At 29.2% G+C, this 24,302-nt stretch overlaps 1 protein-coding gene across 1 annotated transcript; it reads left to right on the top strand.

Moving 5' to 3' along the window:
* Window positions 1–453: 453 nt before the first annotated feature.
* LOC122509127 lies at window positions 454–22,733 on the top strand. The gene is made up of 3 exons (XM_043622930.1): window positions 454–625; window positions 2,852–6,265; window positions 16,769–22,733. Exons 2-3 carry the CDS (start codon window positions 2,937–2,939, stop codon window positions 19,866–19,868), a joined length of 6,429 nt encoding a protein of 2,142 aa, XP_043478865.1. The 5' UTR covers window positions 454–625; window positions 2,852–2,936; the 3' UTR covers window positions 19,869–22,733.
* Window positions 22,734–24,302: the final 1,569 nt, after the last annotated feature.

The following is a 24,302-nucleotide window of genomic DNA, read 5'->3' as shown; positions in this document are numbered from 1 at the left end:
TAAATATTTATAACAACAAATAATGAAAACATTAAAACATGATTTAATGATCTAAAAATATTTACAAATTAAATATTATTCTAATTCCACTAATTTACAAATTTGGTAATTTTTTTTACGCTAATTTAAAACAATCCGCGAAAAACAACTCTATTCTGATTGGCTGATGGAACTGTGCCTCATGTTCTAAATCAGTGAGAATAAAATCACATTTCTTGAAATAATTATCAAAAAATTGGTAATTTATCATTAAAAAGGTTTTCAAAATACGAATTTTTGATACAATTAAATTTATTACATTGAATTTGATTAGTTAATTTCGTTTGAAATTTTCTTTCTCTAGGAGAAAAACCAATGAAATTTTGTGATTTCCGTTTCATTTGGCGCTTTGGAAAATGTACGTGACTTTAGATTAAAAAAACACCTGCAGCTGTCATATTTGTGTGTGAGATGCTGCAAGTGAACCTATACATATGGAAAAATGTGGTACAGTGTGTCTCTTACAATGAATAAATTTCCAAGTGGAAAATAAATTTTAAAAAAAAGTATAAAACTAATATGAAAAAGTGATTTTTCAACACACGAGAACATCGATTGAACTCATTCAAATCTGTTAATTAAACAAGTAAGTTGATTTAAAATTTTTTTCACGTTTTCGGCTTGAAATTAATTTCTAACCACACTTTTTTAACCTTCTTAACAGTACAATAACTATTCATTGTTAATGTTCATTTCAATTGTTTTTCATTTTTCTTCAATGAAAAACAATTAAACATGTTGATTATGATTTTAGAAATAAATATAATTTCCCAAAATTAACTCTATTTTACATATAATGGCGTCATAATTGTCGAGGACGCCATTTTTTTAGGGTGAAAAATGTTCTCAGTCCTTTTAATTTCTCATAAAGATTTTTTTCTATTTTAATATATTCTTTTAAATAAATAAAAAATTTTCTCTATCATTCAAAATTGATAATTTACACACTTTTAATTGCTCAATGTTATAAAATTTGTCAATTTAATTTTAATTTACGTACAATTTTTTTGTGCCAACTTGTACATTTTTCTGACAAATTTAATAATTGCGAATAAGTTAATAGGAGAAATTAAATATATTTTGGAACAATTAAAAATTATTTATTTATTTTCACATTTTTTCACATTATGTAAAAGTTTTTTATTTCTTTGTATTAAAATCCTAATGCACAAAAGAAATAAATTTCGTGTTTTTCATTATTTCTAAGACAAATTTTTTTCTCCTAATATTTTCATAATCCTATTATTATGTGTATTTATTATTAAAAAAAAAATCTCTTAGCCGACACTAGAAAATATTGTAATTTGATATATTTGTATTATCTAATAAAAATAAGTTTAAAGATTTTTTTTTCAATACAGAATGTCACTTCACGTGACGACTTAAAATTTCAATACTTTGTTATTTTTATTCTTATCGTTATTATTATTTTGGTATTTCTCTATATATTTTTTATAGAATTAATCCAGAATATCTAATATTTAATATTTAGTTAGTCATTTTTAAAGACAAAATTATTAATAAATTTTTGAAAAAATATTTTTCTTTGTTTCAAATGGAGTTTCTTTAAACGTTTGATCTTCACCGCACATTGAAGTCCACAACGTTTATCAACGAAAAAAATTGTTTACTTAGTAAATTAATAAAATATATTGCAACAATATTGACACAAAAATATTTAGAAAAATAGATTGATGTTTATGTTCTGATAATAATTGTTATACAATTAAATATTAAATTAAAAATAATATTCGAATAGAGGAAACAAATTTTTTTCGTTGATCAACGTTGTGGACTTCAACTTCGTTGATCTTCAATATTTTGTTGAAATAAGAAAGTACCTATCATTTATTTATTAGTATTATTTTACAATTTAGCTGCATAATTTTCTAAATAAATGAAAATAAATAAATAATTTAATTTAATTGATAAATAAAACAGGTAAATTAATATTTATTTAATATACTTTATTAATTTTATTTTCCACGTTTCACAAGTTTTGAACGTTCAAATGAACGAAACACTTTTTATTAAAAATATTTTCATCAATTACTGATTGTAATGAAATTTAAAAACTTAAATATTGTATATGAAGAAACTTTATAATTAATTTTATTCATAGTGACACAAAATATTTTAATAAAAATTTAATTTGAAGATGAAAAAAATAAATTTCGTTCATTTGAACGTTCAGAACTTTAGGATCATTATTTTCCAACTGTGAATTAATTCATTTATTTACTTTTTCTGGTTATTTTGTTTATGTTTAATACAATATTAAACTTTATTTTATAAATAATTTGTTTTCTATTTGTTTACATATTTATTCCATTTTTTAAATGTTTATTAAAATAATTTTTGTATTTATTTTATTTATTTACTTATTATTTTATTAGTTTATTGTTAGTTTTGTATATTTACTTATAGCTTATTTTTTTATTTGTTTATTGTTAATTTTATTTATTTTCTTGCTGCTTATTTTATTCTCTCAATGTTTATTTTATTTATTTGCTTATTGTTTATTTTATTTATTTACTTGTTGCTTATTTTATTTATTCTCTTATTACTTATTTTATGTATTTACATATTGATTTTTTTATTTATTTACTTATTGCTTATTTTATTTGCTTATTGCTTATTTTATTTAAATAATTTACATGTTTTTTGTTTACTTCATTCGTTTGGTTTTTGTTTATTTTATTTGCCTAGTTTTAGAGTTTTTTAATTTTTCACAACATTTTGCAATTTATTTGAAATTTGTACTTTTATTCAAATGGGAAAATAGTAAAATAAAAAATGTTTAATTTTTCAGTTCCAGACATTCGGAAAGATAGCTGGAAAAAAGAAAAATTATTTAAAGCAATAACGAGAAATTAAATAAAGAAAATAATATTAAAATGTCAGACTCCGACGATTATCACATCGATCCACCAATGACACGCTCGAAAACGCCGTTGCCGATGAATTTTTGGCAAAATGTAAGTGATCCACCAGTTGTAAATAATAGAAAAGCACCACCTATTAACCGTCCAGCTCCAGCTTCAATGAAACGAAAAATGGAACAGGCTGCACATGTTAAAGATTTATTGAAACAATGTAAATCTGTGTCAATTAATTTAGAACGTTTATCTCAGCAGGAAATAACGAGACTAACAAAAAAACATGAACATCATCATGAACAACAACAGCAACACAATCATGTGCGGAAAACTAAAAAACTAGATAGAAATCGATGGCAAAGGGGTTACGTTGACAAGAGAAAAAAGCCAAAAATTGAAAAATCCTCGGATGGAAATAAAAGTCAAAATTCTCCCGAAATGAGACCAACACACATTTGGGGCTGTTGTCGTATGATACCGTTCGATAGAAATAGATTAAGAAATCAAAAAAGATTCGCCATTACAAATAGTAAAGAATTCAATAAGGAAATTGCAAAACACGAAATTAGCAATGAATCACCTTCTACATCAAAAGTGATGACAAAAAATACAGAATCCGAGAAACAACTTAATTCTGAGAATGAACAGGTGACAATGAAGAATGAACAGGTGACAATGAAGAATGAAGAGGTGACAATGAAGAATGAAGAGGTGGCAATGAAGAATGAAGAAGAGACTTGCGTTTGTAGACGAACAATTCCCTACAATCGTAAATCTTGCTACAAAACAATGTTAAATTTGCAAAACGACAGCGGCACACAAGCCGGTGGTAGTAAGAATTCCCGAACAAAAGTTGGTCCAAAAATATCAAAAACCCAAGACTATCATTTAATACGAAAAAAATCCGATTCATCACCACCCACAAAGAAGACTGAAGCGAACGAAACAAGAAAAAGTGACGACAGCACCGAAGAAGGTTCATCATGGTTCAATAATCGTAGTATGTGGAAAGTGAAACGAAAACATCGAAGTCGTCGTATTTCAAGTAGCGATGAAACAAGCACCGAGGATGAAAAACCAAGAAAGAAACGACGAATTTCCACCAGTGATGATTCAATATCAAATGAATTGCCAAGAAAGAAGAAAAAAATCATCCGCAGTAAATCGAAAACACGAACAAGTAGTCATAATAATTTAGAATTGAATCAATCATCAATTTTGAATTATCTCTACAAAAAACCAAAAACCCCAATGAAAGAAGCGCGAATAATTTTAACACGATTAGAAAATATGCTAAACAATCCCTACGCGATTAGATGGAGAAATAGAGGCATTAAAGTTGAAAAAATCGAAGACGATCCAGTAGATCAAGAGGAGGAAGAGGAGGAGGAGGAGGAACACGAAGAGACGGAGAATTTCCAGAATGAAAAATATTATCTTCTGCATGAGGACGGTACAATGTCGAGTGAACCAATACCCCAGGAGGCGCTCCTTCAATTCGGAAATTATCCACAAGATTTCATTCGCATCAATACATTTAACGGTGAAATGCTCAACGTTGCCAAATATTTGAACAACCTACAAGAAAATCAAGACTATCCAGTAGAAAATAGAAATCAGGATCACAATCAAAAGCAAATTTCCTACAATATTGAAAATTATCCAAAAGTATTGTTAATACGTCTTGAAACTCTGGTCGGTGCGCTGGATTTAGATTATTCAGCGTCGGAAATTGAAATTCTCGAGGAGAAGTACATTGATTTTTTGCTAAACTCAAATTTCTCATACGACAAGCAATCGCAATCGTTTTTCAACGTCTACAAACGTCTTCAAGTAAAACGCCAAAGGGAGAGACATAACGAAATTCTCAACGCCTTCACTGAACAGATAAACACAACAGACAACGATATTGACGAGGATGATAAAATAGCCCTGGCAATGGATAGAAACGACGACGACGACGACGATGACGATGAGGATGACGACGAAGAAGAAGAGAATCCACTGGTAATCGCCCTCGAGAACGAGAGAGAAGATCTCAGCACAATCGTCGAAGACTGGGCCTCAGACGAGAGTAACAGTGCCCACGATAATGCCGATCAATCCAATCCCACACGCTACTCAGTAGAAGCCCCATCATCACGCGATTCAATCGAATTCGTCCCATGTGATCCCTACACCGAGGCGGAAATAATCAAAGACCCACAATTCATTTCGTGCAAATTTTGCAAAACAACTTTTCCAACATACCACTCCTTCTCCTTACACAAAGCCAGTTGTCACTCCAAAAACAAAAAACCCCTAAAATGTGAACACTGCGGCAATCAGTACAAGTGTAGAAAGAATCTAAATCTCCACATTCAATTGATTCACGATCAAAATGATAAACCAAAATCGAAGACTGCAAATAAAAATCGATCATCATCGAGTGTAAAATCGAACGTGAGTGCTAAAAAGAAGGCGTTACCGCAGGCGAGAAATAATTTACGCTGTGGTGTTTGTTCAATAACCCTCGAGACAAAGGAGAGTCTCTTCGATCACATCTATCAGCACACGGAACGTGAACTCCAGGAGGCATTCCACGACGCGACAATACGCAAGAGGGATGAGGAAATCCGCAAGGAGCAAAAAGTCGCCTCGGAAAATGAATGGGCGAATAAATATGCCCAGTGGAAGGACAAAATATTCTGTAAAAATAATTCCACCGAGGAATCAATGTCCCTTCAGAACGAGGAAATCACAGTGTGCTCATCGACCAGCGAGGAATTGAGGAGAAACGAGAATGAGAATGCAACCAGTGTCATTACGCATACGAATGCGAGTGAGAAAGAGGAGACGGTGGTGCAGAAAATAACAATGTGTCCATGTCACAGTAATGATACGTCAACATTAGTCAATGACGATATGCAAATTGAAATGGTACTTCTCTGCGAAATTTGTCAAGTACTCTTTCGACGATTGGAATGCTTCGAGGTTCATTATAGAGTCAATAGATTGTGTAATAGAGACAGATCGAGTCGTTTGCCGAAATTATTCTGCAGTTCTTGTAAAATATTATTGAATTCACTGCCTGAGATGCGACGTCATTTGGAGAAGCACGCATTGGTTAATCGTCAAGGACATGTTACGTTTTTGTGTAATATTTGTAAGGTGATGTTCTTTGGAATTGGATCGTTATTCTACAGCCATTGGTTTAATCACAACAAGGACGTGAATTTCCTTGCGAGTCGTTATTCATTTCCAAAATTGTCCATTGTGCCTTGTATGAATTTAACGGACAAAGTGGGAAATTCGAATAATAAGGAGGAATATCTGTTTGTTGCTGAACACGTCTGCCGTGATTGCAGGTGAGTCTATTGGAAAACTTTCATTTTTTTCTTCTTATAAATAATTTATTTCATAATATTACAGGGTTGCAGGCTTCACAGTCTGTCCCCTATTTCCTTAAAAGTCCCCTTTTTTTAATTTTGGCCACTAAACGTACCCTATTTTGAAAATTTCCCCTAAATTTCCCCTATTTTTTTCTGTTATCTTTTAATGATGAATTCACACCAAATTTAGCTTCGTAAACTATGAAACTGCCACTAATTCTAATACAAAACCTTCAAAAAAAAAAAAAAACCTTTAAAAATTTTTTCTATTTCCGACAAGAATGAATTTTTTAATATTATTTAATTATTACAAAAGTTTTAATGCAATTATCTTGATAAATAACAAAATTCTTCACAGAAATTCTGATTCAATAATTTTTAGGAATTTTAATAAAATTCTTTACAAAATTCAATTATTTTCATAAGTTACTATATTCATCTCAAGAATTCAATTATTTTCAAAAGTATTAAAATTCTTCAAAGAAATTCAATTATTTTTAAAATTTTTCACGAATATCTCGTCAAGAATTCAATTATCTTTACAAATAGCAAAATTTTTCGCCGAAAATCAAATTATTTTCAAAAATTTATAAAAATCTTTGCGCAAAAGTTCAATTACTTTCAAAAGATATTTGCAATTCAATAATTTTCAATATTTACTATTTTCATAAAATTTATCAACAGATTTACTTATAGAAAAAACTTTTTGATACAATTCTACGAAAATATTCAATTATTTTTATAAATAATAAAATTTGATTTACGAATTCAATTATTTTCATCTCAGAATTTCAAATATTTTTAATAAAATTTTTAAAAAATTCGTTGAAAAATGCAATTATTATTAAAAATTTTATTAAAACTTGAGGAAAGAATTCAATTTAAGAAACATTCAATTATTCAATAAAACAATAAAATTCGTTGCAATAATTTAAATATTTTCATAAATAACATTTAATTAGTCGCAGAAAATCAATTAATATTTTCAAAAATTTTTAAGTAATTTTGCAAAAGAATTCAATTAGCTTGATAAACAACAAAAACGCATAAATTCTTCCCATAAAATCAATTATTCTAAGGAATTTTAATAACGTAGAGTGTTTTCAGGACATTTTAATAAAATTCTTTTCCAAAATTCAATTATTTTGATAAATATCAAAATTCATCACAAGAAAAATTCTTTTGAAAAGTAATTAAATACTTTGCAGAAATTAAATTATTTTAAAAATTTTTTAAAAATTCTGGTCAAGAATTAAATTATCTTTATAAATAGATAGGGAAATTCTTCTCAATAATTAAAATATTGTCACAAATTTTTTAAAAATTTTTCTCAAGAAGTCAATTATTTTCAAAAATTTTAATAAAATTCTTCTCATGAATTCAATTGTTTTCAAAAATTATTATTTAAATTCTTCTCAGAAATTCAATTATTTTTAAAAAATTTAATAAAATTCTTCAAAATGTTTTCAATTATTTTAAAGAATTGTTATAAAATTCTTTAATATAATAAATTTGATTAAAATTTTAATTAAATTCCTTAAAAGAAATGAAATATTTTCAAAAGTTGTTAATACAATTTTTCGTAAAAATTAAATTTTAAGAAACATTCAATATTATTTATTTTTGTATTTAAATAATTAATTTGTCGTAGAATTAAATTATTATTTTTCGTACTTTTAACTAACAATTCTGTAGAATTAATTTTTTTGAAGAAGTTTAATTGAATAATAATTAATGTTATTGATTTAAAGTAGAATTTTAGTTAAAAATTCTAGAAAATGTTATTTGAATTGAAATGATAGGGGAGAGTCTCCAGTTGTGAGACGGGTTTTATTTTTGACCCGTAAATTGTAAACGGGTAAACGAAATTGTAAATAAAATACACCGCTCGAAAGGTAACAGAAATACGCAACTTTTATTAAAAGAAAGTATAGTGTTTTGATGAACTCAAAAAATTTTACGATACATTTTCCGAGCACATCGCTTTTTTTAAAAAAAAAATGTCTCCAGTTGTGAGACACTCATTAAAAATTGCTAAAATTTAATAAGTTTGACATAAAACGTTATGTTTAGTAGAAATAATTAAATATATTAATAATATATATTATTATATACTAAATAATAATATTTATTCGCCAAAATATGACTATCAAATAAACACAATTTAATAGCTTCAACAAGAGCATTAAAATTGATTTCTTCTGAATCAATTGACTTTTTTCCACTTGACATGCCCAAAAATACTCGAAAAAAAATCAAAACAACATTTAAATAGTATGCCTGCAAAGTCGTATTTTTTATGCTGCCCAGATGGGTGTTAACACCGTCTCACAAACTGGTAATATGCTGTGTCTCACACCCAGAAATCGGCGCTATTTTGAAAAAGGAAAATTAAATTATTTTCAACCGTAGATTGGAACAAGGCAATATTGCATCACAAAATATAAGGAAAACACTAAAAGAAAATGCATTACATTTACCTTTTCCAATTAATTAACTTGGACAAAAAGTACTTTGCATTTATTGAAAAAACGCTTTTTAGTCGATTATCACACACAGTGTTGGTATTTAACAAAAACAGTTTATATATCCGCTTCGGCGTACACGAAAAAGTTGGCTCATATAAAAAGAAATGTTTTTATATAAACCAATCGGCTTTTTAATATTGCATGTTAAAAAAAATTGGCTGTCTCACAACTGGAGGTGTCTCACAACTGGAGACTCTCCTCTACAAATAATTTTGAAGAAATTACAGTAACAATATTCTTATAATAATAAAATAATGATTTTTATCCAATGAAAAAAAAATGATTAAATATTTATTTTAAATAAAACTATTGACGTTTTCGAATAATTTTACTTTTGAAGAAATTTGTAAGTAAATTTAATAGAACATTTTTTTGAGTATCTAATAATTTTTAGAGTGAATGAGAATATTCTTTAGGGTCAGGGAAAAAGTCCAAGTTGTGTTTGGAAATCAGAGAAAAGTCAGGGAAAAATGAAGTTAAATTTTTGTGGCAACCCTGTTTAAATAAATTACCTATATTTTTATCTTTATTTAACCAATTTTTATGGTCCCCTATTTTTTAATTTTCAGTCCCCTATTTCCCCTAAAATACTTTTTAGGGGCACTGTAAAGCCTGGGGTTGCCACATATCAGGGAATTCAGGGATTTTTATTAAAAGTGCTGGAAAAAGTACATTTTTAGAATTCAAAATATTTCATAATTAATATTGAATTTGCGTTTACAACAGGGTTGCCACAGGTCAGGGAAGTCAGGGAATTCAGGGAAAAGTCAGGGATTTTTACTAAAAGTACTGGAAAAAATTGGATTTTTAAAATTCATGAGAAAACTCTGAATTTTTTTTCCTTTTTGGCTCGTAAACTATGAAATTACCTCGAATTTTAATACAAAACCTTCAATTTTTTCAATTTCTGACAATAATTTCTTTTTAAATAACTTAATTTTTCAAAAACTATCATAAAATTATGATTTATAAATTATTTTATGAATAATTTTTACAATTTTCATAAATTCTAGATTGATAGAAGAATTTTAGTTAAAAATACTAAAAAAAATTGGATTTTGGAAAAGTTACAAATGATTACAGAAATTCAATTATTTTCAAAAGTTACAAAAATTCTTCGCAGAATTTGAATTATGTTCAAAAATTTAAAAAAAAATTTTCGTCAAAATTTCAATCCTTATTAATAAAATCAGATGTCTGTCTGTACATTGCTTAAAACTTCAAAATGTTAACATGATTAGTTATTATGGACATCAGAGATTCCAAAAATGTTCTTAAAAAATTTAATGTATGTATGTATGTATGTATGTATGTATGTTTGTCTGTCACAAAAACTTTGTACCCCAATCACACAAAAACATGTGAATCGATTTAAGTCCAACTTGGTAGGTTATTAGGTATTGACCCAAGGAAGGTTTATAAATTTACAGATTTAAAAAATATTAATTAGAACGGGAGATATTCAATTTTTTCAAAAAATTCAAAAAATCGAAAATTTCAAAATTTTTTATTTTTCATGGATTGCTTTTGAAGTTTATATACTTGAGTATTATATGTTATTTAGTCACATTATAGCATAACTTTGCAAAAAATAAAGTCCTATAACTAATATGTAAGTATAAAAATGTTTTCAAAAAATCGAAAATTTCAAAATTTTACATTTTTTATGGATTGCTTTTAAACTTTCTATATTTGAGTATTACATGTTATTTGGTCACATTTTAGCATAATTTTTCAAAAAATACTATTCTACAACTAAGATGTAAATATAAAAATATTTTCAAAAACTTGAAAAATGGAAAATTTCCAAATTTCACAATTTTTAATGGATAGCTTTTAAACTTTCTAAAAATGAATATTATATGTTATTTAGTCAGATTTTATCATAATTTTGCAAAAAATACTATCCTACAAGAAATATAAAAAAATTTTCAATATATCAAAAAATCGATACTAATTACTATATGAAGTATAATTCAGTAGTATTTTTTGAGTCTCTGATTAATATTTTGATGTCAAAATAGTGCAATTCAAAATTATTTATCAAATCAATCTAATATTTTCAAGAAGTTCAGAAATATTGAAAATGGAAATTTTTTATGATTAAAATGATTTCGCAGGATGTCAAGAATTGTAAGTCACCTGTGATACAATACAAGCATATTATGCCACTAGGCAAAAACTTACATGTTAAAACGTTTTTTCATTTTAACTCTAGATTTAACTTTAAGAGATGTTTTGAGCAATGTAAAGACAAAAGTTAACACGGTGTCTATTTTTGTTTAACAAAATTCCCTGCTTTGTCCAAACTTTTCACGGTTTATCTCTTTTTTGTCAAATTTAAATTTACTTGATTTTATCCATAAATAAATCTACAAATGGCTATAAAAATTTACTTATTTTATGAAAATACTGTTTCTTAAGTTCATATAAATATAGATTGTATTACTTGCTGTCGTACAGTTTTCTGTTTATACTAATACATTTAACTGGGTATCTACCAAACGGGAAAAACTGTAAAAAGCTGGGAATATGCCGAACCGGGAATTTTCCTATCAAATTAAGAAAAAGTTTCATTATATTAATTCGCTTTTAAAAAATTGCTTTTTACTTCAATTTTTATTGGTGTATAATATTTATGAAAACAGACCCGAGTCAAAATTTAAGCCCTACTTTCAGCCTAAAATTTAGGTCTTATGTTAGGTTTTAGCAGTCGTAACGTAGGGTCTACTTGCGATACAATTAGTTCCAATTAGACTCTACTATAACTCCAAAAACTGTATGGAAAATTTAATTTTTTTAATACATTAATTAAAGTACTACAAATTGATAAATATTGTTCTCTGCATTTGAATTGGTTAAAATAACTAATTTGATAACAAAAAGTCAATCACTGATTCAAATAGTAATATTTTCCTACTAAAATAGCTATAATGGTAACTAATTATTATTTTTTTCCGGTCAAATTAAATTCCCTAGCTATTTCCTGATTTTCCAGATTGGTAGAAACTTAAATGTATTGGTAGAAACTAAAACCCGTCTTATTAAATTCAAGATGGCGGATATGAAAATGGCCATTTTTCCAAAATGCAAAAGGCCGAAAAAAATTTTCGGGTAATGTTTTTCAAAAGTTAATAGATTTGATTGAAAATGGTTACTCGGAGGTTTTTGGGGTCGCTGATTACGAATCTGATGTTACTTTTTTAAAATTCAAAATGGCGGATCCAATATGGCGGACATATCCTACCAAAAAAAAGCATGAAGGCATGGGCAAGATCGAATATCGAAAATATCGAAGAGAACTCGCAGCGCGATTAGGAAAAAAGCATTGGAGAAAGGCATACTATCATAAGCAAAGTGCATGTTGCAGATGGAGCTGCGGTTGTCCAATTGTTGGCGCTAACTTTTAAAATGTTGATAGCCTTTTTTGAAATTGATAAAAAATAAATATTTATTTTTATTCATTTTTTAATTAAAAGTAATTAAGAAAATTAAATAAACAAAAAACTTTTTTTAATATTATTAATAACAATGAACATACATTCTAATTCAGCATCAGATAATTAAAACTAGACAAATGGTATATATTTATCAATTTATGTTTATTAAAAAAGAAATTAGAATAAATAAATTGAAATCAATATTATTGAAAATAATAAATAATTATTAATAATAGTAACAAAGAATATAATTATAATAGGGCAGGAGTTTAAATCTTATATTTAAATGTAATGAAATTAAAGTTATTAGAATTAATTCAAAATTAGGTAGCAAACTAAATTTAGAAATGGCGTAGAACAGTTAAAGATAATTCCCTATTTAATGCTTAGCGTTCGCCAGTTTCATATGCCTTACGCTTATATGTTTGTGTAAGTTTAATTGTATATCAAATTCACAAAGAAAAAAGAAAAATTGTAATTAATTAAAAATTAGGCAGGGAACTGAATTGAGAAATGGCAGAGAACGGCAAAGGAGACGGCCGCTTGCGGCCGTCGACTGCGCTAGTTTTTTAAAAAGTGATTGGATTTGCTTGAAAATAGTTACTCGGGGGTTTTTAGGGTCGCTGATCACGAATCTGATATCACTTTTTCAACATTCAAAATGGCGGATCCAATATGGCGGACAATTTTTTAAAAAGTAATTGTATTTGCTTGAAAATGGTCATTCCGGAGTTTTTGAGGATGCTGATTACGAATTTAACATCAGAACAATATTAGGTTTATTGTTGCTCTTACCACAAGGAGGTCGTCGTGCAAAAAAGCCACTTTTTTTTAATTCTATTTAAAATTTTTTTTTTTATTTTGCCTCAAAAAATATAGCCACTATCATGCAAAGTGCAACAAAAGGACACGAAAATTGTGCATTCAATGTGGTATATATATGTGCGTCACTTGTTTTTAATCAAACCACGTGTTGTGTTAGTCTCTTTTCCTTTTGATTTATCTTTTTTAGTTTTACTTAGAGAAACTTTTTAATACACATATACAAATTTCGAAATCACAATTTTCCAGGGTAAACCCGCTCACTTTATCTTTTCAAGACGGAACAGTTTTATTTTTTAAATATTAAAGTTCGTCTTATTCCCGTCTTATAAGTATGATTTATTATTGATAATTTATGAGTTATATAAACAATTCTATAAACAACAAATTGGTTTAATAAATAATGAACATAGATTTCATGAATTACAACTATGGATTTAAATAGTGTTATATTTTATTAAGAGAAAGTGAAATGTAGTTACAATTTTGGTTTTAATAAGTCATAAATTGTGTTATTGTTGAAATATAATACGTGAAATTATTTTATTCTAAATTTTAAATTAAAAACTAAGTGAGCGGGTTTACCCCGACTTCATGTGAGCGACTTTACCCCCAGTGTATTCCTCACATTTCAGAATAAATTTAATTAAATCTTTTTGAAATAAGATAAAACTATACATGTACTTCAAAAAGGACATCCAATAGCAACAAAAAAAAATTTGCCAAATAAATTAAGACTCAAAAATAATGATCGAAGAACTTAAAAATCCAAACAACGTTTTTTTTCTGATACCTCTAAAAACATTTGATTGCCTCTGATTCTATGTTGAATTCATGAAACTAAACGAAAGTTCGTTAATATAAGTTGAATGGTAAGTACTATTCACAGTATCAATATCTCCATCTTAAGTTGAGTTCATCGCGTTAAATCGCTGGTGAGCGGGTTTACCCTGTGCGCGGGTTTACCCCAGTCTCCCCTATAAAAAAATGTCATAATTATATAGGTGTCATAATTATCGTTGATTCAGATTTAGAAAGCAGAATTAAAATTTTATATTATTTATTTAAAAAAATATTAAAATATACAAAAAAAAATTTAAAATAAAAAAAAACAAACAAAATTTTAAAAATAAAATAAAAAAAGTAGCTTTTTTGCACGTCGACCTCCTTGTCGTAAGAGCTGGGCAACGTCATTAAAATTTTGTTGACGGATTACGGACGTGGAGGATAAACATAATATTGTTCTGAAGTCAGATTCATAAATAATATCCTCAAAAACCGCCGAATGACCATTTTGAAGCAAATGCAATTACTTTTTAAAAAATTGTCAGTCATATTGGATCCACCATTTTTAGTTTTGAAGAAGTGACATCAGATTCGTAATCAGAATCCCCAAAAACCCCCGAGTAACTATTTTCAAGCGAATCTAATCACTTTTTAAAAAATTGTCCGCCATATTGGATCCGCTATTTTGAATTTTAAAGAAGTGACAACAGATTCGTAATCAGCATCCCCAAAAACCCCCGAATGGTTAATTTAAAGCCAATCCAATCAGTTTTTAAAAAAATTAACAGCATATTGGATCCGCCATTTTGAATTTTGAAAAAGCAACATCAGATTCGTAATCAGCGACCCCAAAAACCCCCGAGTAACTATTTTTAAGCAAATCCAATTACTTTTTAAAAAATATGTCCGCCATATTGGATCCGCCATTTTGAATTTTGAAAAAGCAACATCAGATTCGTAATCAGCGACCCCAAAAACCCCCAAGTAACTATTTTCAAGCAAATCCAATTACTTTTTAAAAAATATGTCCGCCATATTGGATCCGCCATTTTGAATTTTAAAAAAGTAACATCAGATTCGTAATCAGCGTCCCCAAAAACTTCCGAGTAACCATTTTCAAGCAAATTTAATCACTTTTTAAAAAATTGTCCGCCATATTTAATCCGCTATTTTGAATTTTAAAAAAGTGATATCAGATTCGTAATCAGCGACCCTAAAAACCCCCGAGTAACCATTTTCAATCAAATCTAATAACTTTTGGAAAACATTACCCGAAAATTTTTTTCAGCCTTTTGCATTTTGGAAAAATGGCCATTTTCATATCCGCCATCTTGAATTTAATAAAAAGTAATTATGGATTTTTATAGCTGAGAGTTCGAGGACGCGATATTTTGTGCTTTAGAGACCATATTCTTTAGTTTTAAATGTCAAAATAATAATTGAAACATTTTTTTTTCATAAAAAAGTGTGTTTTTTTGTAATTAAATTGTTATAAATTTTTTTGAGATAATTATAAACAAATTTTAGCTTCATATTCAGAAAGAGCGATAAATTTTACGTCGGAAATGGTATTTCCTAAAATTTTTAACTAATTATTTCATACAAAATAAGAGTCGTGAAATCATGGTACATTTTGCGTCCTGGTGGGCGTTAATGGGTTATGAAAAAAATATAGACAGTTACAATTATTAGGTATAAAAATTTGAGTTTTTGTATTTAAATAATCGAATTCTAGAAGAACTTTCTGAAAATTATTAAAATTAAAAAGCTACGCGGAATATTTAACTAGAAAATAATTGAATTCTTTAGAAAATATTTATTAAAATTTTTTTTTTAAATAATCCAATCCTTTCGTGAAATTTTATTCAAATTGTTTTTAAAAAATTTAATTCCTGCGAAGAATTTTACTATTTATAAAAATAATTGGATTCTTCCGAAGAATGTTATCGCAGGAATTCAAAATTTAAAAAAAAAATTAACAAAATTAAACGTAAGGCTTCAATTATTTTAAAAAATCCATCTCAAGAATTAAATTATTTTCAAATAATTTTAATAAAATATCTCGAACGAGTTCAATTATTTATAAAAATTGTAATAAAATTTAAAAAAAAAAATCAATTATTATCAAAAGTTGTTATAAAATTCTTTGTCAATTCCAATTATTTTCAATTAAAATATTATTTAAAAAAAAACATTATTTTCAATAAATTTAAAAAAATTCTTCAAAATAATTTAATTATTTACGAAAAGTCTAACAAAATTAACTAATTTTTCAGTTATTTTTTACTGATTGCATTTAATTAACAAATTTAAAAAATAAAATTTATTTTGTATTTTTGTTATCAATTGTAATAAATAAATTCATATTTTCAACATTGTTTTTCTAAATAAATGAAATCGTTGGAGGTCAAGTGAAACTAATATATTTATCAATGGAAACTTTCAAGGAAACTGATGATATATTTATTCTATTGTTTTTGTTGTAAACAATAAAGGAAACGCTTTTTCCTTGTACAGTTAGTTTATAATAATCGTTAAAAAAATTAACCTACCTCATTGCATTTGAAAATTTCATTATTTTTTATAAGTTATAATTAGTTGATTTTATAGAAAAAAAACATTTACACTTATTTGTATGGAAAAATGGTGAAAATTTGTATTTGTTTATAACAGTTGTTTAAAAATACGTATTTTCCATTAAATTATAAATATTTATTAAAAAAGTGTAATTAAAATTGGTATAATTTTTACAAAAGAAATAACATTCATTGTAGTCAAAGCTTTTTTTACTAATTGAGTGAATTCATTCAAAAAGTTATCTTAAGGGAAGAGGGGTGGTAAATAAATTATAAATATATATAGATAATTTAAAAAAATCTAAAAACGGTTTTTCTTTTTTTCAGAATACCCTTCGGATCCGAAATCGATTTAGAACGTCATAATTGCACTTCACTCGTTCGAAGTGCGCCAGTTGTATCATCAGCAGTAAAAGTAATGTGTTTGGTATGCAACAAAATGTTTCCCAATAAAACTGAATATTTCTTGCATGAATTAAATGTAAATCATATGAGAAGCACTAAACCGGAATACGTGACAATATCAACGAATGCCGGTCAAAAAGCTTACATTTGCGCTCAATGTAAAACTGTTCGTAAAACAACTGATGAAATGAAAGAACATTGGACATTTCATCGTGCTTGGAGGGAAAAATTCATTTGTTCTTATTGTCCAAAATTCTTCGACTCTAATATTCATATTGTTGAAGCACATTGTAAAAATTGTTCGAAAGAAATGAATTCATTCTGTAAGGTTTCCTTTGAATTAGCCACTTTCAAATGTCAACCATGCAATCTTTACTTTGAAACTTCACAAGAGGCGAAGGAGCACAATTTAATTTGCCTACGTTCACAATTTGCAACAACATCCGAATCTTCCAATAAGCAGACTGCTTCGACTGTTAATTCATCACTTACTCCAAATTCCAAAACTTCGGCAAAAAAAACAAAGACTTCACCATCAATTCTCAGATTAACTGTTCCCTCCTCGGCCTTATCGTCAGTTGCATCGAAAGGAAAATCTGTAAATAATTCCGAATCCCAACCTCCAACTATACTTGATGGTCTTGCTGCTAAATTAACAGATCTACCATCCAGTTCAAAAGCCAGTAACAGTTTAAGATCATATTTCTCACAGGCAGTTCTTGATTGTACAGAAGAGGAAAATGTAAATTCCACCTCAAAGTCGAAAACCAAAAATGGACTCGGTTCAGATGTTGAGGTTATTGATATTCTCTCTGAAACCAGTTCAAAAAGTTCATCTTCGGACAAAGTTAGACAACCATCAAACTCAGTTGATGTGCCTAAAGATATGCCTTTATTGACGGATAAAAATAAAAGTGTTTCAAAAACCAGTCCTGGAAAGAAGAAGACGAAAACTTCCGATCAGAGTAAGGAGAAAAAGGAACAAGCAACTTTAAAAGTTAAAAAGAATCTAACGATGACTGCCATTAATCCTGAATTCGAGTCCTTATTGACTGAACTCGAAGGTATGGATATGAAACAAGGAAAGGATTCTAAACGTCCAAAGAAAGCGACAAAAAAAGTCTCTAAAGAAACAAAAGGCAAACAACTCACTTTGAAGGAGATTTTAAAAGATCCTTTAGAAAATAACGAAGAATTACCATCATCAGACGCTGGTAGTGTATCTTCAAAATCCGGAAAAACATCCACATTATCGGGAAGTAAGACAACTGACAGTCCACTACCGTTTGAAATGGTTCTTGTGCCAGAGGAAGAGAATCCAAAAACTGCCAATGCCACTGTCGAAAAATCATCATCACAGGTCGATATCAATTCAAATAAATCAACTCAAAAAGCCGCCAACAGTGCAGATCCCAAAGATGCATCCGATTCAAATTCGAGTATAATTGAGGAATACATCGAGTACATTATGATGGACGTTATGAGTGATAGCTCCACATCCCAAGCGAAAGAAACCTCAACGGAAAAGGTAACCAAACCACCAGAACCACCTGAAGAAACAGCACCCCCCGTTGAGAAAGTAGCACCCACCCGTTTACGTGTACGAAGTCTGGCGGAACTACAAGAGATCAAAATGCACCATCTCTGCGAAACCTGCGGACAGAGTTTCAACGCCGAGAAAGACTTTATCGAACACACCAAAAAGGCGAATTGCTCCAAATCAAAACCCTCCAAACAGAAATCAAATTACGATATCCAATACATTCCGAACCAAAAAACTCCAATGACAGTAAACTTTATTCCTCCACTATTGCCCTTAGGGAAAAATGTTTCAGTTCCCAGGTCAACAGTTCCACCGACTCTACATCAAAGTCGACTGAATTTCCCCCCACAGAACGAAGTGAATTCCGCCTTTAGTTCCAATTGTCATCGTTCTGGTGCAAATCCGATTCAATTGCCGGAACGTGTCGGCGGCAATGCACCACAAAAACGTCCCTCAGGTGCCGCGACAAGAATTCAAAATCTCTCACATCCGCCGCGTCAACAAACCATCACTCCAGCAATGATACAGCATCAGGGTTTACCGCACTCGTACACGAATCGCAGCGCGCCAGTGCGAATGCAAATTAGACCTCCTCCACCGCCCTACAATCCCGGTATGTCATCAGCACAACTTCCCTATCGACCAACCGACGCCTCCACAAGTTTAACCTGTACCACTTGTTTCTTTACTGCGAAAACACTCGCTGAATTCTCCGCCCATCTACTAGTGCACTACATGGAAAATACATCCAATAACGCCGCAAACCCTCAATTAAATCCCACCGATCCAAACACATCGGCTTATCAAAATTCGCAAATAATCGCCAGCGATATCTACGGTACCTCCTCAGTCGGCACTCCAAATTCATCGAGAAGAATTTATCAACAACCACCATCGAAGTACATCTACGATTGTCTACTATGCAGTTTCAAAACTGACAGCAAACCAGTGATACGCGAACACGAGAAGCATCATTTGCAAGCTGAAAATCTTCAACAATTACAAAAACAACAGATGGTTCACAGTACTTATCAAACGCATCCTCAACAACAAACGATACCGCAAAATGTTACAATGGTTCAATCGATAAATCAAACGGCAATTCCAATCGCCAGCAAGCCAACCAAAGATACAGATAAAGGTCCAGTTTTACTCTACTCGAGTGTAAGTAACACTGTTTTTCAATGTCTCCTGTGTAATAGTTTCTTTTTCTCCGTACACGAGGATTTTGCCAAACATTTACAAACAGTTCATAAACAATCGCACAAGGAGAATATACAACAAAATCCAACTGAAAGTGTATGCTATGTTTGCGATTATTGTGATCCGCCACAAGTATTTAATACTGAAATTAATTTGCGTAAGCATATGGAATTTCTGCATAATCACAGTTGTCACATATGCGGACAACGTTGCACGTCAAGAGAAATATTGCAGAATCATGTTATTAGTCACAAAATGGATGGTCAAGCTCAATAGAACATGTACATACAGTTTGGACACTTTTTCAAATAGTCTAGAATTATTATCAGTAATTAAAAAAAAGACATTTAGAAACATAATTGAAAATAGTAGAAAGAAAGGAAGTTCGCTTAAATATTAACCCTCTGGCATTGCTAACGATTGTTAATGTCAGATTGGACGCGATAAGTTAGTAACAGCAGAAGGTTAATTGAAAGTATTTTAAATATTTTTAAATTCTCCCATGATCTTATAAATGGGTTCGAATAATTAATAAGTTCTCAATTTCGTGAATTTCAAAGTTTGTGTTGTTAAATTGATTTGCCGGATAAAATTTCGTTAGCAGTTTTTTTTTAATTTTAGGAGATTTTAGGGGCTAACTAAAGGAGCATTCAGACCTCTGCAGACTGCCTGCCTGCGCAGGCAGAAGATCGTTCACACCTCACTTTTCGCGTTGAAAAATAAGGGGAGATTTGAATTTTAATAGATATTCAAATCTTCCCTCATTTTTCAACGAAAAAAGTAAGGTGTGAACGATCTTATGTCTGCGCAGGTAGGCAGCCTGCAGAGCTCTGAATGCTCCTTTAATGGCCATCAAAATTTGATGCGTGTTCATACTATCCGGCGGCTCAATTGTTTTGATAATTGAAGCAAGAAAGCAAAAAGTAAGTGAAGCAAAAGAAATTATAAAAAAAGAAAACAAGGAGAAACAAGCAAACAGTGCCTCTAACAGTTTTGACAGTGTACTTTGTTCGTATCGATAAAAAAAAGGTTATAGAAATAACTTTCCAGACAGTGGCCGTCACCAGAAGCAACTGCGCTTGCGTCACTACAAATCTCTCATTGGTAGAAAAAAACACGCTTATTTAAAGTGCTTTAATATAGTTAAATATTGTTGTTCTGAGAGTTGGCCGAGTCAGAAGTCATTTAAGAAGAAGAAGATATTTAAATATCAAAAGAAAAACAACTTCAAAAATGTAATGCACTGCGAAGAAAGATACCTTAAGAGGCAAATCATTTTAAGGTTATGCTGGTTTTATTTTTACCTTAATTAAAAGTTTTTGTTTAATTCTGCAAAATTAAAATCAGTTTTTATTGATTATTTTTTATATAATGAAGACTTAAAAATCGGTGTTGAGAGTTGGTCCACTTTAAGTATTTTCTTTTCAAAAATTACATGAAGACTTAAAAATCGGTGTTGAGAGTTGGTCCCCTTTAAGTATTTTCATTTAAAAAATTACAAACATAACCTAACATTTTTTTATTCTTGGGCACCTTTCTTCGGAGCTCTTCACAATAATAATCCATAAAACTGATAGTTATTCCTTCTAAATATTAACCTTAAACAAATTTAGTAAAGTTGAATGTCGATAAGAAAACATTTTATTAAACTTAAAAGTACTTAATTTTATAAATAACTCTTTTTACTGTTTTCTTGATATTTTCAAATAAGCGCGCTATTTTCTACCAATAAGAATATTCCTGAAGTTAGCGTCGACGCTCAGCATCGAAAACTATTGTTTGGAGTTTTTAGAGATGAAAATGTCACCAATTTCACTTCTTCCATTCATCTAGGGAATTGAAAAATTATTCAAGGCAGTTTTTCTAATCTACAACCTTTAAAAGATTGTTTTTGATTCTTTTAGATTTCATGAAAAAAAAATGTTTTTCAATGCTCAGCGTCGATACTAACTTCAGGAAATTAAAAATAAGGTCAGATCAGCGCAAGAGCGGCTGCTTTTGTTGACAGTCGTTGGCATCTCTGGAAATTGATTTTTCTATGGCCTAAGATATTTTACCTAAATCCGACAAGAGTCCTGGTGGCATGTGGACTAACTAGAAAATCCCATTAGTAAAAAAAGAAGAGACGTATTTCCGTCCTTTTCTTACTAATGGGATTTTCTAGTTAGTCCACATGCCACAAGGACGCTTGCCGGATCCAGATAAATTATCCTAGCTATGGTAACGGTTGCTGGGGAAATAATTGCAATGTTAAGCATTGTCATGACAACTATATTGCTTTATGGAGACTAGACTACAAGAGACCAAAGAAAATAAAAGTAGTTTTTTTTAAATAATTCATTTCAAGCCGACATTTGTCATTTGTGGTGTAAGCCGAGCATCTGAAGAATGCTTAAGGCATTGACTTCACTTCAGAAGTGTTTATTAAATTTTAGCTTATGTTATTCCTAAATTGTTTCTTAGGCTGTTTTCGGCATTCACTCCGGGTTAACTCTGGATTAACGTTGGTCCAATCATCAATGTCTCTTGCACTTAATGGTTTCCGCTTTCTACCGATGCTTTGACGCTGACATGGGATTCCACCCTAACCCGAAGTTAACTCGGGGCGAACGCCGAAAACAGCCTTAATAACTAAATTGTCTACTTTTCTTCAAATTAATTAAGGAGCCGAATCACTTTCATCAAACCACGTTTAAAATTTAATTTGTCTTTTCATTTAAAAATAGTGGAATCCATTTCCAAATGAATGAAAATACATTCAAAATAATGTTACGAATTGGTTTTCTAAACCTTAGGCGAAAATCCACTTCCAAAGGAATGGAAATGCATCCGAAATATTTTTACGATTTGGTTTTCTAACACCCCACACCTCCTTCTTGATGATCCTTTTGCCATCGTTTTAAATATTAAAATTTAAAAAAAGGGAAAAAAATAATACTACTTTGATCAATTGTAGTCCATTTCCATGTTTACGACACCGTACCATGTTTTAGTTTGAGGTTATGTCTGGCATTCGTATTATAGCGATAATTCGCTTCCAAAGGAATGAAAATCCATTTGAAATATTGTTACGATTTGGTTTTCTAACAGCTCCCACTTTTTCCTTGTTGATCCTTTTGCCATCGTTTGAAACATTAAAAATTTATTAAAAAAAGGAAAAATACAACACTACTTTGGTCACCTGTCAATACAACTGTCGAACCATGCTTTAGTTGGAGGTTATGTTTAGCATTGATTCTTCTTTAGGACCTAAAGTCCCTGAAGTTAGCGCCAAAGTTCATCACTGTTTCAATCTTAAATCTTTGGAACAATTGTTTAATTTTCTTCTATTTTTCGAAAAAAAAGTAGTTTTCAACGGTCAGCGTCGACTCTAACTTCTGGGACCTTTCTACTTTTGCTACACTGAAAGAATTTTGGGGAGGCTGCTGACTTTTCATGTCCGAAATTAGTGCCCCTTGCTCAGGGCTCGCAGCTCACCTCAAAAAAGCGAGCATCTACTCCCGAAAGGTGAGCTGCTGCCCCTGAAGAGTTGCTGCTTACCTTTCGGGACTAGATTCTCGCCTTTTTGAGGTTAACTGAGAGCTTGAGGCAGCAACCTCTAGCGGCACTCATGTAAAGCCTGCAGCCTCCCCAAAATTCTTTCAGTATAGTTTAATAAAATCTCAATAGAAGTAAATTTTCATTAAAAACAATGTTTTGTTTAATTACATTTTATTTGATAGAATTCCCGTTTAAGTGAATTTTTATTTTATATAGAATTTCCATTTAAGAGAAGTGTTATTTAATAGAATTTTCATTTAAGTAAATTTTTGTTTAACAGAATTTCCTTTTTGGCTAAATTCTTGTTTGATATAATTTCCATATCATAGAATTATTACTTAATGGAATTTCCATTTCACTAAATTCTTATATAACAGAATTTTTTAATAATAGAATTTCCATTTGGCTAAATGCTTATTTAACAGAATTTCTAAATGATACAATTTACAAATTTCAAATTCATATTTAATAGAATTTCTATTAACCAGAATTTTTATTTAATAAAATTTTCATTTAACAACATTTTTAATTGATGTAATTCCTATTTAACAGAATTTTTATACATTGAACTTTCTATTGATCGGAATGTTTATAAATCAAAGTTTCTAATAAACGGAACATTTATAAATAAAAATTTCTACTAAATGGAAATTTTATAAATAAAAATTTCAATTAAACAGAATTTTTATAAATCAAAATTTCCATTAAACGGAATTTTCATAAATTAAAATTTGTATTAAGCGGAATTTTTATTATTTATTCAAGGAAAAAAATCTATTTCATATTACAATAAGCGATTAATTGTCTATTATTAAGTAAACATTTACTTAAATCAAAAAATTTCAATTTAAATCAAAGAAATTGTATTTGAATCATTAATATTTCAGTATCTGAAGTATTTATTTGACTTAAATATAAATTATTTGATACAAATAAAAATTATTTGATACGAATAAAAATTATTTAATACAAATAAATATTTATTTGATACAAAGAACAAGTACAAAACAAGTAATCGTCTATTTCAATGAAAAACATTTATTTTAGTATTTTTTTAATATTTGCTAAAATTTCCGAAATTTAAAATGCTTAAATATCAAAATGAAATGTTTAACTTTTTTTTATTTTTTTTTTAGAAAAAATTTATTTTATTTTTTTTATACAATTTTT

This window comes from Leptopilina heterotoma, unplaced genomic scaffold, assembly GCF_015476425.1.
Source record: "Leptopilina heterotoma isolate Lh14 unplaced genomic scaffold, ASM1547642v1 Lhet_6, whole genome shotgun sequence".
NCBI classification, from domain to species: Eukaryota; Metazoa; Arthropoda; class Insecta; order Hymenoptera; family Figitidae; genus Leptopilina; species Leptopilina heterotoma.
Note: the sequence above shows the minus strand (reverse complement) of the source record. Positions and strands in the feature narration are given on the sequence as shown.